Source organism: Vicugna pacos, chromosome X (assembly GCF_048564905.1).
Source record: "Vicugna pacos chromosome X, VicPac4, whole genome shotgun sequence".
NCBI classification, from domain to species: domain Eukaryota; kingdom Metazoa; phylum Chordata; class Mammalia; order Artiodactyla; family Camelidae; genus Vicugna; species Vicugna pacos.
Window position 1 is genome coordinate 86,018,039 of NC_133023.1, and position 12,345 is coordinate 86,030,383.

General features: G+C 39.1%; 1 protein-coding gene across 1 annotated transcript in view; it reads left to right on the top strand.

Moving 5' to 3' along the window:
* The window catches only part of GRIA3 (glutamate ionotropic receptor AMPA type subunit 3), a 259,886-nt gene that overhangs the window by 161,272 nt on the left and 86,269 nt on the right, over nt 1-12,345 (top strand). Inside the window, exon 6 of the mRNA XM_006215906.2 lies at nt 9,586-9,747. Within this exon, the coding sequence (XP_006215968.1) occupies nt 9,586-9,747 (162 nt within the window). The remainder of the gene's footprint in view (nt 1-9,585; nt 9,748-12,345) is intronic.

The window sequence follows — 12,345 nt, forward strand, 5'->3', positions numbered from 1 at the left end:
TAGCAGGCAAAGGAGGTGGGCTTGAAGGGAGAAACTCCCACTGGTCCCCAATGCCAGGAGCCCAGTCACCTCCCTTGGGTACACAGCTTCTTTGGCAGCTCACGATTCACTTTCTTCTCCAAATGGAGATAGGATACAGCAGCATACCAACGGAATGAGGAGCGGGGACTGGGCAGGGGTCCAACATCCTACCATGCATTTAGAAAGCCACAGGCAGTTTTCAGCTTAAAAGTAGCCAACTTTAAGATTCTCGTTCCCCTTGTCCAAAAAAATCTCCATTATAGTCAACCATCCCTTCCTCTGCCCCCCTCCCTGCCTCTCTCTCTCTCTCTGTGGAAAAATAAAAAATCCCATCTGAAATTAACAAGAAAAGATCACTTCCTACCCAATGTTCTAACAAGATGAATTGAAAAAATTCTATTTTCTCCCCTTGGCCCCTCACATCATATCCTCTAAAACGGTGCTGCTCAAACTATCTGTGAAGAAGGGCCAGTTTTTTCCCTGAATATTCATATAATAAAGGCACAACAAAAATAAAGGACTAAGAAAACATGAAATAAACAAAACAAGATAAATCAAATACAAGCCCAATTTTTCTTAGTATTAGATTCAACAGCCATATTATCCTATCAGATTGCTGTGAAGGTTTATGAAGGCTTACACTCAATTCCTTTCCTTGCATCATCTCGGACTGGTAACAAACAGCAGACGAGCACCAGTTCACACGCACTCTGGGTAGTGCTACTCTAAAGATCTTCATAACAAGTTCTTTTTCCTCTCTACTATTTATATGCCCAATACCTTGCTCACTCCACTGCAAGGAAGACAGAAGGTGGTCTCTTTAAGAACCGTATAAACAAATTGGACAGACCAAACTTGCACAACTTATGATTATTGGCATGAACATAGAACAGGTGCTGGGACAGGGAATGAAGGGAAGGCAGAGTGTGGAGACTCAAAACTCTGCATAGCACGGCCAGAGAAGGGCTTTCAGAAAAGGTGACTTTGAAACAATGATCTCAACGGTGAGAAAGGTCCAATTATGTAAAGAATCAGGGAAAGTTCATACACATAGGGAACAACACATGCCAAGGTCCTGAGGCAGAAAAGGGCTTGATATCTTCTCTGAATTGTTAGAAGGTACTTTTGGCTACAGCAGAGTGAGTGACAAGATTCAGATTATTTAAGGTCAAGTTTTAACTTTTTCCAACAGAAAGCCATTGAAGAACTTTAAGCAGGGGAGAGACATGATCTGATTTTGGCTTTTAAAAAATCAATGTCAAATGGATGGATCATATGGTATTTAAATTATACCTCAATGCAAGTGTTAATGAAAAACAGATCAGTGGCTATTTTTCCCAAATAGTACTTAGATCAACTTGTAATTATTTGTAATTCCCACTGGACTAAAGTGCCATGAGGTCAGGGACCAAGTTTGATACAGTTCACCATTGTACGAGCAGACAGCACTTAGAAGGTTTCAAAGTATGCTTGTTGATTAGATTAGAAAATAAAACAGTGAGTGAACAATACATGCAATCCATAATCAAGTGCTAATTTATATGGTGTAGTCTTTAACTTTGCACATTACACCCTCCCAGGAGGATAGACCTGCTTCTAGAAAAAGACTATGTCTCTCATTAGCAATCTGATAACTTGAGTCACCACAATTACTGTGCATTTCCTTATCACAGCATCACTCCGATGAACAACTCAGATGGCACTAAAGGCAGGGCCAGCCTTCATCCAAATTGTGAGAAAGACACTTGTCTTTGGCAGCCTTCCACCTCTCATTCTACTGCTCTTATCTTCCCTATAGGCAAGCCACCTTTCTCATTTCTCACCCGTAATCTACCATCAACTCCACGAAAGTCACCCAACTTATCTTGTCTCTGTTTTCCTCTCTGTACAAAATGTACCCTAAGAATAGTTTTACATGAAGGAAATCTCCACGTAATATCTTAAAAATAAGTGTTCTAGAAGTAAGCCTTGAATACACTGATTTCCAACTCTGAATTATTCACACTACCAAAAGGGAACAGAATTGCAGTGTTGTGTGTCTAAATCAAGGGAGACAGGATAATACCAAGGTCATTTGAATCTTTGGAAGACTGAGTTGTCTGACTATTCTCAAATCAGGGACAATTAGTGTTTGGGTGCCACTTGTGTAATTAGTGTCTGTGTAAAAGATGGCCTTGGAGAATTAATCAAAGGCAGCTGACAAGGCCCTGCATTAGGCACAGAGGTCATGATTGGTTTAATACTGTTGAATTCAGATATGAGCAACAGTGCACCAGTTCAAACAGATATGATGTGATTGACAAGCAGTCACAATTGATGAAATTGATGAAATATAGCAGAACTTACAAATCCAAACAAATAGTCTCCCTCTCAAATGAATAACTTCCGGATAATATATTCATATTTCCAACCAATGTTGCCATTGTTGCTCAGAGGCAAATAGTCAAGTGTACAGATACTTAGAACATAGAAAATGAGAAAGTAGAGTTTCAACCCACCCTATCTGTGAGCAGTAGGATTGCCTCCAGTCTTTCTCTGCTTTCTCTCATCTCTTTTAATCTCTCCCCCTGCACAGTTTACTGGACCAACCAACGGAAAGGAGACAACCATGGCAGTGAGTGAAAAACAAAAACCAAAATTAAACAAATAAAACATAATTTCAACCAAACAGAATTGGTGAAATGCAGGTAGCACTCAAGTTTGATATATAAACACACAAAAATCATGGAGTATCTGATCATCACTTCTAGTTATTAAATCCCTATGAAATAATAAAATGGGCTCAACAGAAATTCCACTTAGTACTGCTGGGAATTTGGAATCTTGGAGCCACTTAACAGTGATATTGTGGTGTATGCATAAATTTATTACACAGAAGGCATGTGATAAAGAAGGAGGGCAAGAGTCCATAAGCATCAACAGTGTGCAAGAGTCTATGTAACAACTGGCAAAAGGGGGCACAATTGGCCCTCTTACTACCTGGTAGAGAATACAGAGACAAATTTGATATAGCTGTTTCCTGATCATTATTTTACTAATTGAAATGCTTCTTGAAGAATGAAATTTCAGTAGACCTCCGGAGCTGAAGTAAGGATCCTTTCTAGACAAAGGAAACAAAACAAAGGTCCCCAGGTTAAAAAGGGCATGATGTGGATAGAGCATGGGGTCTCTTGGAGGAAAAGGTATGGATAAGGCCAGAGGGCAAAAGATAACAGATAATGGAAATCCTGGAAGGTCAAGTCAAGATATTTAGCTGTTAATATGTCTATAGAAAGTGAGGAATCATTGTAGTGATTTAGGGAAAGGAGTAGTATGCTGTAACTGATATTTTAGGAAGATAAATTTGTTATGCAAAGAATAAACTGGAGAGGTAAAGAACTGGAAGTCAGAGCACCAACTAGGAAGCTAGGATGATAACCTAGGCCAATGGTTCTCAAACATGCTTGTGCTTCAGAGTCATCTGTTCAGCTTATTTAAAAAAAAAAACAGGTTTTTGGACCCCATCCTCAGTGACCCAATAGGCTTAAAGTGCCACTAATTGAAAGAAGGCCTACAGGAAGAGGAAGAGATTTTAAGGAAATATAACAACTTTGCCCTGGGGCACATTCTTTTTAAGACGCACAGGGAATAAGGAAGTTAATTTAGTTGGTGGGCAGTTAGAAAAGGGAATTCTAGGAAAAAAGAGAGTCTCTAATTGGAAACTCATTTGTGTCTCATTCAAAGTGAATTCGAGTTGAAAATCCCAAAAGAAAACAAGAAATTAACCTGTTCTATAGACTCTAAGTTCTCAAAATGTAACAAATTCATTGGCTGAGATAATATGGATCATAAAGTTTACCCTCTTGAAAAAGTTGATTCTCAGAGTCCATCTATATGAGAAACCATGACTATCTACTACCCCTGCAACACTCAAAAGTTTTAATGGAGAAAAGGCAAGAGAAAAAAAGAAGAAATTCTAATACCTTTGGTTAGATGAGGATGATTTGGAGATGCCAGGAGAAGAAACTGGTTTTGAAGCAACAAATGAACTGCTATGATTCAGTGAAGGGATAGAGCAGTGACTATAAAACAAAATGAGCCATCCTTTCCCACAAAAATATCAAAGAAATCTACTGGAACACATTTTGTCTTTGGTCAAAATATATTATTTTAAATTATATAAATTTTAATAGCAGATGTAGCTCAGCGAGGAAATGGTAGATAGAGAAATAGAGATTTCATGATTATCATTTCATGACAGAGAAATTTCCTTTGAAGTCAGACATGTTTAAATACACATATTAAGTAAAAAGCTGTGGGTTTTCTGTCCATTTTTAAGCAGTTGCTATTGGAACAAGTGCCTGGGTCAGGCACTGAAATCCTGAAACAAAAGTGAAACTAACTAAAAAGATTTAAAGAGCTTTATTTTGTTCTGACCCAAGGGTATGAGTTAAACAGTAAAAACTTGTAAACTTACTTATCACATATTTAGACTAGTAGGCAAATTTATACTTTTTCTAAAGACAGGAATTTTGTGATAATAAAAAAAAATCCATCTGTAGTCACATGTATTGCTGTCTGGTCACCACACAACTTCTGCTCACAGCAGTATTCAGGAGACTCCTGGCTTTTATCAGCACCTGTCTCCAGACTTTCATCTTTCTGCCACTGACCTCCCCCTCTTAATTTTCCCCTTTATCACCCAGATGTTTAGCATTCATTTTTGTTGTGCTAGTGTATCTACAGAGATTTTAGAGAGATCTCAGTCTGTTTTCTCAACCTGAGGCCCTCTTGTGACCAATTCTTCAAGAGAAATGTAGCAAGAGTATGGACAAGTGCAGTGTCTTAAAATAAGAAGGGAATATGGACCAGATGACCAGCCTGCCAGCTCCTGCCCCTTAGCCAGAACTTCTATAACTGACTTTCATCTTTTAGTCTCCCCTATATCATTCAGATGGTTGGAGGTCATTTCTGTTGCATTGTGTGCGCTCAGAGTTTCTCGACAGACATATTCCCACCTCAGGGTCTCTACGTAGCCAACTCAAGAAGTGAATTCTAGCAAGAAGGATGGACAAGTGAGGTATCTTAAAATAATCAGACAGGTAGACAAAGTGAACCAGGAGCCAGCCAACTTCTCCCCTGAATCAAGACATTTCTCCTAACTTTCATCATTCTACACCATCATTTTATTTCCCTTTTTATACACTCTACATGTTTTCTTTTCCTGTTCTGTTTACATTGGTTTCACAGATACATGGCTTCAATATGAACACTGTGAGGGAGAGCACCCAGCCCAAGGACTAACATCTAGCAACGTTTTCTAGAAGAGTGTAATGTCTTACATTTACATATCAGAGAAGGAGGACCAGGAGCCTGATACCTCTTACTTTTTAGCCAGAATCCATCTTTTACACTATCAGTTCCTTCTGTTGTTTGTTTGCTGGTCAGCTTGGTTGCATTAGTTATTTCACTGATGCTGTGGGTCGACTCAGGCCCCAGCTCACAACTTTCGTAACTGTGGTGATACACAATAATAGACTCTAGCAATTTTTTCTAGAAATAAAAAACAGTGGGATAGATATAGGAGGTAGACCAGGAACTAGCAAAATCTCCCTTCTTAGCCATCTTCTCTCTCCTCACTTCCGTCTTTCTGCCACTGACCTCTACCCTTTTATTCTCCCCCTTTACCATCCATATGTTTGGTGATCATCTCTTTCGTGTTAATGTCTTTTGAGAGGTTTTAGGAGACTCAGTCTCGATTTTACCACCTTTGAAGACTGTGGTTCACCAGCCCCAGGAGGAGATCTAAGCAGAGGTTATGAATGGGTGAAATGCTTTACAACAATGGGATAGTAGGAGAAGGAGGATCAGGAGCAGGCTCCTGCGCCTTACTCCATCCTTCACTCTTAACTTCCATCTTCCCACCATTGACCCTATTCCTCAGTTACTCCATTTTCCCTTCTGGATGCTGTATCATCACCTGTGCTGTGTTAGTGTCTTTACAGAGGTTTGGGGGGATCTTCAGCCTGCCTTTTGGGTTATAGGTGTCATATTCATAAAAACTCATGAAATATTATTATGGGATACTGTAATGCCTTAAAATGTTGGGATCGGAGGAGAAGGAAGACCAGAATCCAATCAAATCTACCCTTAAACTGAACCTCTCTCTGAATTGCCATGATCCTTCCCTCTCTCACCTCCTTTTCCCTTCTACCTGTTGGACGTCAGCTCTGCTGCATTAGTATCTCTGAAGGGGCTATGGAGAGAATCAAGATTTAATTTTTACAATCTTATGGACTGTCAGTGCCACTTGAACCATGGAATTTAGCAATATTTGATACAAAAAGAAAATTCTTTTTTTAAAAGGTATCAGAAATAGGATGATCAAGTCAACCAACTCCTGCCTTTTAACCAGAACAGCTTTCTTTTTTATAACCCTTCCTCTCCTATTCAACTCCTTTGTCTTTTGCCCGTCTATGTCCTTGATATTTGTTGGTCAGGTCTGCTGCATTAGTGTTTTTCCAGAGGGATTAGGGAGAATCCAGCCTTGATTACCTCAACCTTGAGAACTGTGACTTGCTGTATCTAAATGCTGGGCACCAGGGCAACATCAAGCCATAGAATCTGATTCGAGATTACAAACAAGCGAAATGTACACAAATAGTACAGAGGGAGAATTAGGACCAGCAGCCAGCCAGCTCTTACCCTTTAGCAACAAGATCTCTCCTTTCATCTCCCTAAATGCCTCTCACCTCCTTTTATTTCTACCACACCTCTGCTCTCTCCATTTTGTCCATGGGGCTGTGTTAGTACTTTCTGCCCATGTGAATGGATAAGTCTTCAGGGCAGTCGGTAGGAGGTAGTGTTGCAGAAGTCTTGCCATAAGAAGAGCCATTTGAGGTGACCTTCCCCTGACTTGATTTGTGATTCTGTGGACACATTTCATCCCATGAGGACAGCCAGGCTGATTCTAGTCTCAGATATGTCAGAACACATTCCCAGATATGGCTGTCATAAAGCATGGGTTGACTGAGAAACTTCTAGGTTCTCAGTGGTATGGTCGCTGTGTGGTAGAGAGTTGAGCACAGAGGTGCCTATGAAGATGCTTCTGAACTACAGTATTATGCATTGGAGAGGAAGACACCCAAGTAGGGATATGTGTCTGGCCTGTGTGGCAGAGTGAAGCGTCCTAGGAGTAAGTGGAGGCGACTGGTGAGGTAAATTTGAGTTGGGCCCCTCCTTTAGTATCCCTGCTAAGAAAAAGGCAGTGAAGCAAAATGTTTCTGGAAAGGAATGGTTTGGTGAGTAACCAGACTGAAGTGCTAGCTCTTATTCCTTAAGACAGACATAAGATTTCTGGGACCCTTTCTCTCTCCTTCCCTTTTGTTAATCCTGTGTTGCCATTTTTACATGCTATGGGTCTGATGTAAACAGGAGTGTGATATTTATTGAAGTACAGATAGCACTGACCCTGGAACCAAGATGGTGGCAGAAGCGCTCTCAATCCCTCTCTTTCAAGGAAGGGGCTCCACCTTCCAGCCTAGGCTTTTAAGACACAGGAGAGCACCAGAGGGCCTGCTCTTCACCCCCACCAGCAGACAGATGGGCAGTTGGTCACTGCTCTTGTATAATACTTGCCAACTGGCAAATATGGTGTGGTACACTACGTGAATTAAAGCCATTTGTTAAAGTTGCATCCTCGGCTCTTTATTTGTATGTATGTTTAGGGGGTTGGGGGTGGGAGTTGGGTAACAGTTTAGGCTGAAGCTCAAGCTGGAGCCTCTGCTCGGCTTTACACACAAGCAAACCTCTCTGCTGATTGTAACGCAGAGGGGAGCGAATGGGAGAAAATACTCAGTCTAAGTTTCTTTCATGAAGGAGGCCTTTGGGAGAAAACTCATCCTAACAATTTAATGTTAATTTTGAAAACACTTTGCGGTCATTGGAAAGGAGGAATGATTCTCAGTGATGTGCACTATTTGGTTCTCTGACCCACCTCCAATGACTCACATCCCACTTATGAAAGAAAGAGGAATGGAGCTGTGAGCAAGAACTGAAAAATCTGCTTCACTAAAATATTTTCTCTAAGTGCCTTGTTGCCCATGTAAAGAAATGTAGAAATAAAAGAAGCAGGAGTCGAGATGGTGACTAGAGTAGCATACAAGAGAGGGGCTTCTGGATATTGGTTACATTCCTGTGTTCAGGTTATGAAAAGTCATTAGGCTCTACTTAAAGATATGTGAACTTTTCTATATGATTATTATACTTCAATGAAAACTTAGAATGCAAAAAAGAGAAAAATTTAGAGAGCTAGTAGGGATTTGAGTAATACAGTGTATGCATTTATCAACTCATTGAATGGTACACTTAAGCTTTGTGCATTTTATTGGATATAAATCTTACTGAAAGGAAGAAGGAAGAAAAGAAGGAGGGAGGGAGGAAGGAAACTGTAAACACTGAACTCTAGTTAATGACATGTATGCTTAAGTCTTTTGGTGTGAAGTATATTAATGCCTGCAATTTACTTTGCAAGATACCCCAAAAATGAAATCAATTGATGGATAGAAAAATATTAATTGTAAAGTCTGAATAGTGACTGGTTGTTCACTGTACAATTCTTTCAACTTTTCTGTAATATTTGAAAATTTTTATATTTAAATGTTGGGGAGGAGAATCAGAAGGAAAGAGAAAGAAGTCTTCCCATTTCTTTATGAATATAAATGTTGGCTCAGCCCACTGAGAACCCAAATGCATCAGCACCAACTAGCAAGAGACAGCTATCCAGCAGAAATAGCAGGGATTCCTGGGAGAAGTGTCCCAGAAGATAACAACGCCCAGTGGAACTGGTGGTGGCCAGGTGAAGATGACTTGGTGTGAAGCTGAAAAGATTCCGTCAGTAGGCTTAGGTGGCAGAGACACCACATGGTAACCAGAGCAGAAGAAGAAGAAAATGGTGGATGCTATTCAGTAGATGTCAAAACTCATTCATGGATGCATGTGAGACATACCCTGGGGTTTGTACCGTCGTATGCAACCAAGCTGTCAGTTTCGCTCTTTGGCATTTCTGTAAATTACGAATGTTGAAAGTACTCATCATTAGAATCTGAAGCAGTCTGTTGTGTTTGGAATGTCAAGCTGAAGAAAAGTTTTTTATATCTCTAGCTCAGGTCAACTTTTTCAACATTTCCCACTTATATTAATCATTGTATTTTCATTTAATGAAGAAAGACTAAAAATATAGGTAAATGAAACAAAAACACTTGCTTGAAGTTGGTGCCTCTGTACTTGTGGCAGCTGCACTAAATAAAGGCACTGAAGTGGAAGAGTGTATATTTTCTCCATCACGCCTGCAGTTTTGGAGCCAGAGTGCCCTAAGAATTAGTCCATATCAGGGTTGTTTGTTATGGTTTTGTTTTTTATTGATATATAACTGACATATGAGAATGTGTCCAAGGTTTTCCTAATTGCTAAGGAATGATCCTGGGGAGGGTACTCTCATTTCCTCCCCAACACTCTAACCAATACATACAGTGAGTAAGAACACACGAACTTCCACAATCATGATTCTCTTCAATCTCTTTCTAGGGTTTTACTGATATTTTGCTAGAAAGAGTCATGCATGGGGGAGCCAACATTACAGGATTCCAGATTGTCAACAACGAAAACCCTATGGTTCAGCAGTTCATCCAGCGCTGGGTGAGGCTGGATGAAAGGGAATTCCCTGAAGCCAAGAATGCACCACTAAAGGTAATGTTCCACGGCATATAGAAACCTTAGGCCAGCTTTTCAAAGCATCTCAGTATGGCCTTTATATATTTACAGCCATCTGGTGATCAAGTGGTCATCCTTCATAAGTGTTTCAAGGATGCTGAAAACACAACCACAGGTGATGCTGTTGCATTTGAAAACTAAACTCCCAAATAAAGAAGCTGTTGAGAAGGAAGTCTTTTAAAACCTAGTGTTTGGGAATGTTAACTTAATTTTTTAATGAATTTCATTTGTAATACGCTCACAATTTACACTATTATAAGAACCTGAGTTGGGCAAAGGGTGGGGGCAGTGGGAATAGGTAAGGAAGATTGATAGTCCGAAACAGAAAATTAGATTTTACATTATTTATGTGATTGCTTTGTGTTAATAAGTTTCGTGAACCTCAGTACACCCAAGTGAATTAGGCTCTAATAAAGTGTGTGTTGCCTATACATATATTGAATGGAAATGTTTTCCTGCCTGCAAAAGTATCTTTAATTAGATTACCTAAGTTGCTCATTTTCATGAAATCAAGATAAGAATATTAAAAGCAGAAAATCATGCTTAAAGTGCACATATTTCATATGTGTTCCCCTATGGCTAGAAATTCTATTATTTAAAAATCAGGAATTAGATAAATTAGGGGAAAGTTACTTATGTTACACAAAGGATCCTTCCCATGTATTTTTTTAAGTAACCTATTCCCTTAGTGCATTGATTCAAATATGAAACAAACTTTAAATTCTTCCTTCCTGATACAGTGAGAGTATGTGTGCACCATGGCTGTGGGATCCTTGTGACCAAGATGAGGGGTCAAAGTAGAGTCAAGGCTCAAGGCCCTCCCCTACACAGGGAGAGGGGAGGGGACATTTCCTTTCTCAGGGTTTCAAGCTACCCATCCTCACACCCTTCCTCCCTGACAAGAATAGAATAAGGAAGACCAGAGAAGAGATACATTGTGAATCACCTATGCAGGTCTACCCTGAATGGGTCACATCAACATAATACAAGTGGGACCTTACTTTATGCAATTGGTATGTTCTAGAAAAGTTGTGAATTGAACATTTTTTTTTATCGATTTAAGCCGCTCACTAGCTAAGCAGCCCTCTGTAGCTGTAGAGATTACATTATACATGCCAGGTTTCCAGATGTCCTCATATCTTTCTGTACATATGGTCACAATTCCTATGACAAATGCTTTGTAGTCAAATCTTTTTTTTTTAGGATTATCATTTTATTTTTTCTTAAGATGGAATTGACATATGACATTATATTAATTTTTAAGTATCCAACATAATGATTTGATGTATGTATATATTATGAAATGATCACCACAATAAGTTCAGTTAACATCTATCATCAGCACCATAGCTACAAGTTTTTTTTCTTATGATGAGAACTTTTAAGATCTACTCTCTTTGCAACTTTCAAAAATACAATGCAGTATTGTTAACTATAATCACCATGATATACATTACCTTCCCAGGACTCATCTGCCTTATAATTGGACATTTATACCTTTTGACCACTTTTATTTATTTTCCATATTTCTCAGCCCCCACCTCTGGCAACTACCAGTCTATTCATTGTTTCTATGAGTTCACTTATTTTTTTTAGATTCCACATATAAGTGAGGTCATACGGTATTTGTCTTTTTCTGTTTAACTTATTTCACTTAGCATAATGCCCTCTTGGTCCATCTGTGTGTCACAAATGGTAGGATTTCTTTCTTTTTATGGCTGAGTAATATTCCACTATGTACATATCTGTATATGTATATATATATATATAATTGAAATTGTCATGTGACTATATATATCACATCTTCTTTATCTGTTCATCATTTGATGGACACTTAGACTTGTTCCATGTGTTGGCTATTGTAAATAATTTTGTAGTGAACATGAGGGTGCAGATATCTCTTTGAGACAGAGACTTCATTTCCTTCAGATAAATACCCAGAAGTGGAATTGCTGGATCATAGGGTAGTTCCATTTTTAATTTTTTAAGGAACCTCCATACTGTTTCTCTGGCAGCTGTACCAATTTACATTCCTACCAACAGTGCACGAGGGCTCCCTTTTCTCTACATCCTCGCCAACACTTGATATTTGTCTTTTTGATAATAGTCATCCTAACAGATGTGAGGTAATATCTCACTGTGGTTTTGATTTGCATTTCCCTAATGATTTAAATCTTTTTTATGGACTAAATCTGCACACTTTAGAGGAGCTTATACAAATTTATTTTTTCATACCACTGCCTATTCACTGCTTTGCCATCCTTAGATTTAGCAGGTAACAGGAGAAATCAATATTTTATGGGGTATCTACAATGTGTCAGGCATTATGTTAGGCACAAAAAATGGACAAGAGTAAAAGTATCCAAAAGTTACTACAGAGTAGTTTATGCCTGCTCAGACGTTACAGAGGCTGTACAAAAGAGAGGGATGACAATCTCAGTTCTGGATTATTCATTGGTAACCCATTATGTACAACTTAACGGTCTCAGAACTTACTGAAAATAACTGTTCAGGCTTATAAGCCAAACCCTTCAAATAACTTAAGAAAATGGAATATTTAAATAGATGGTTACA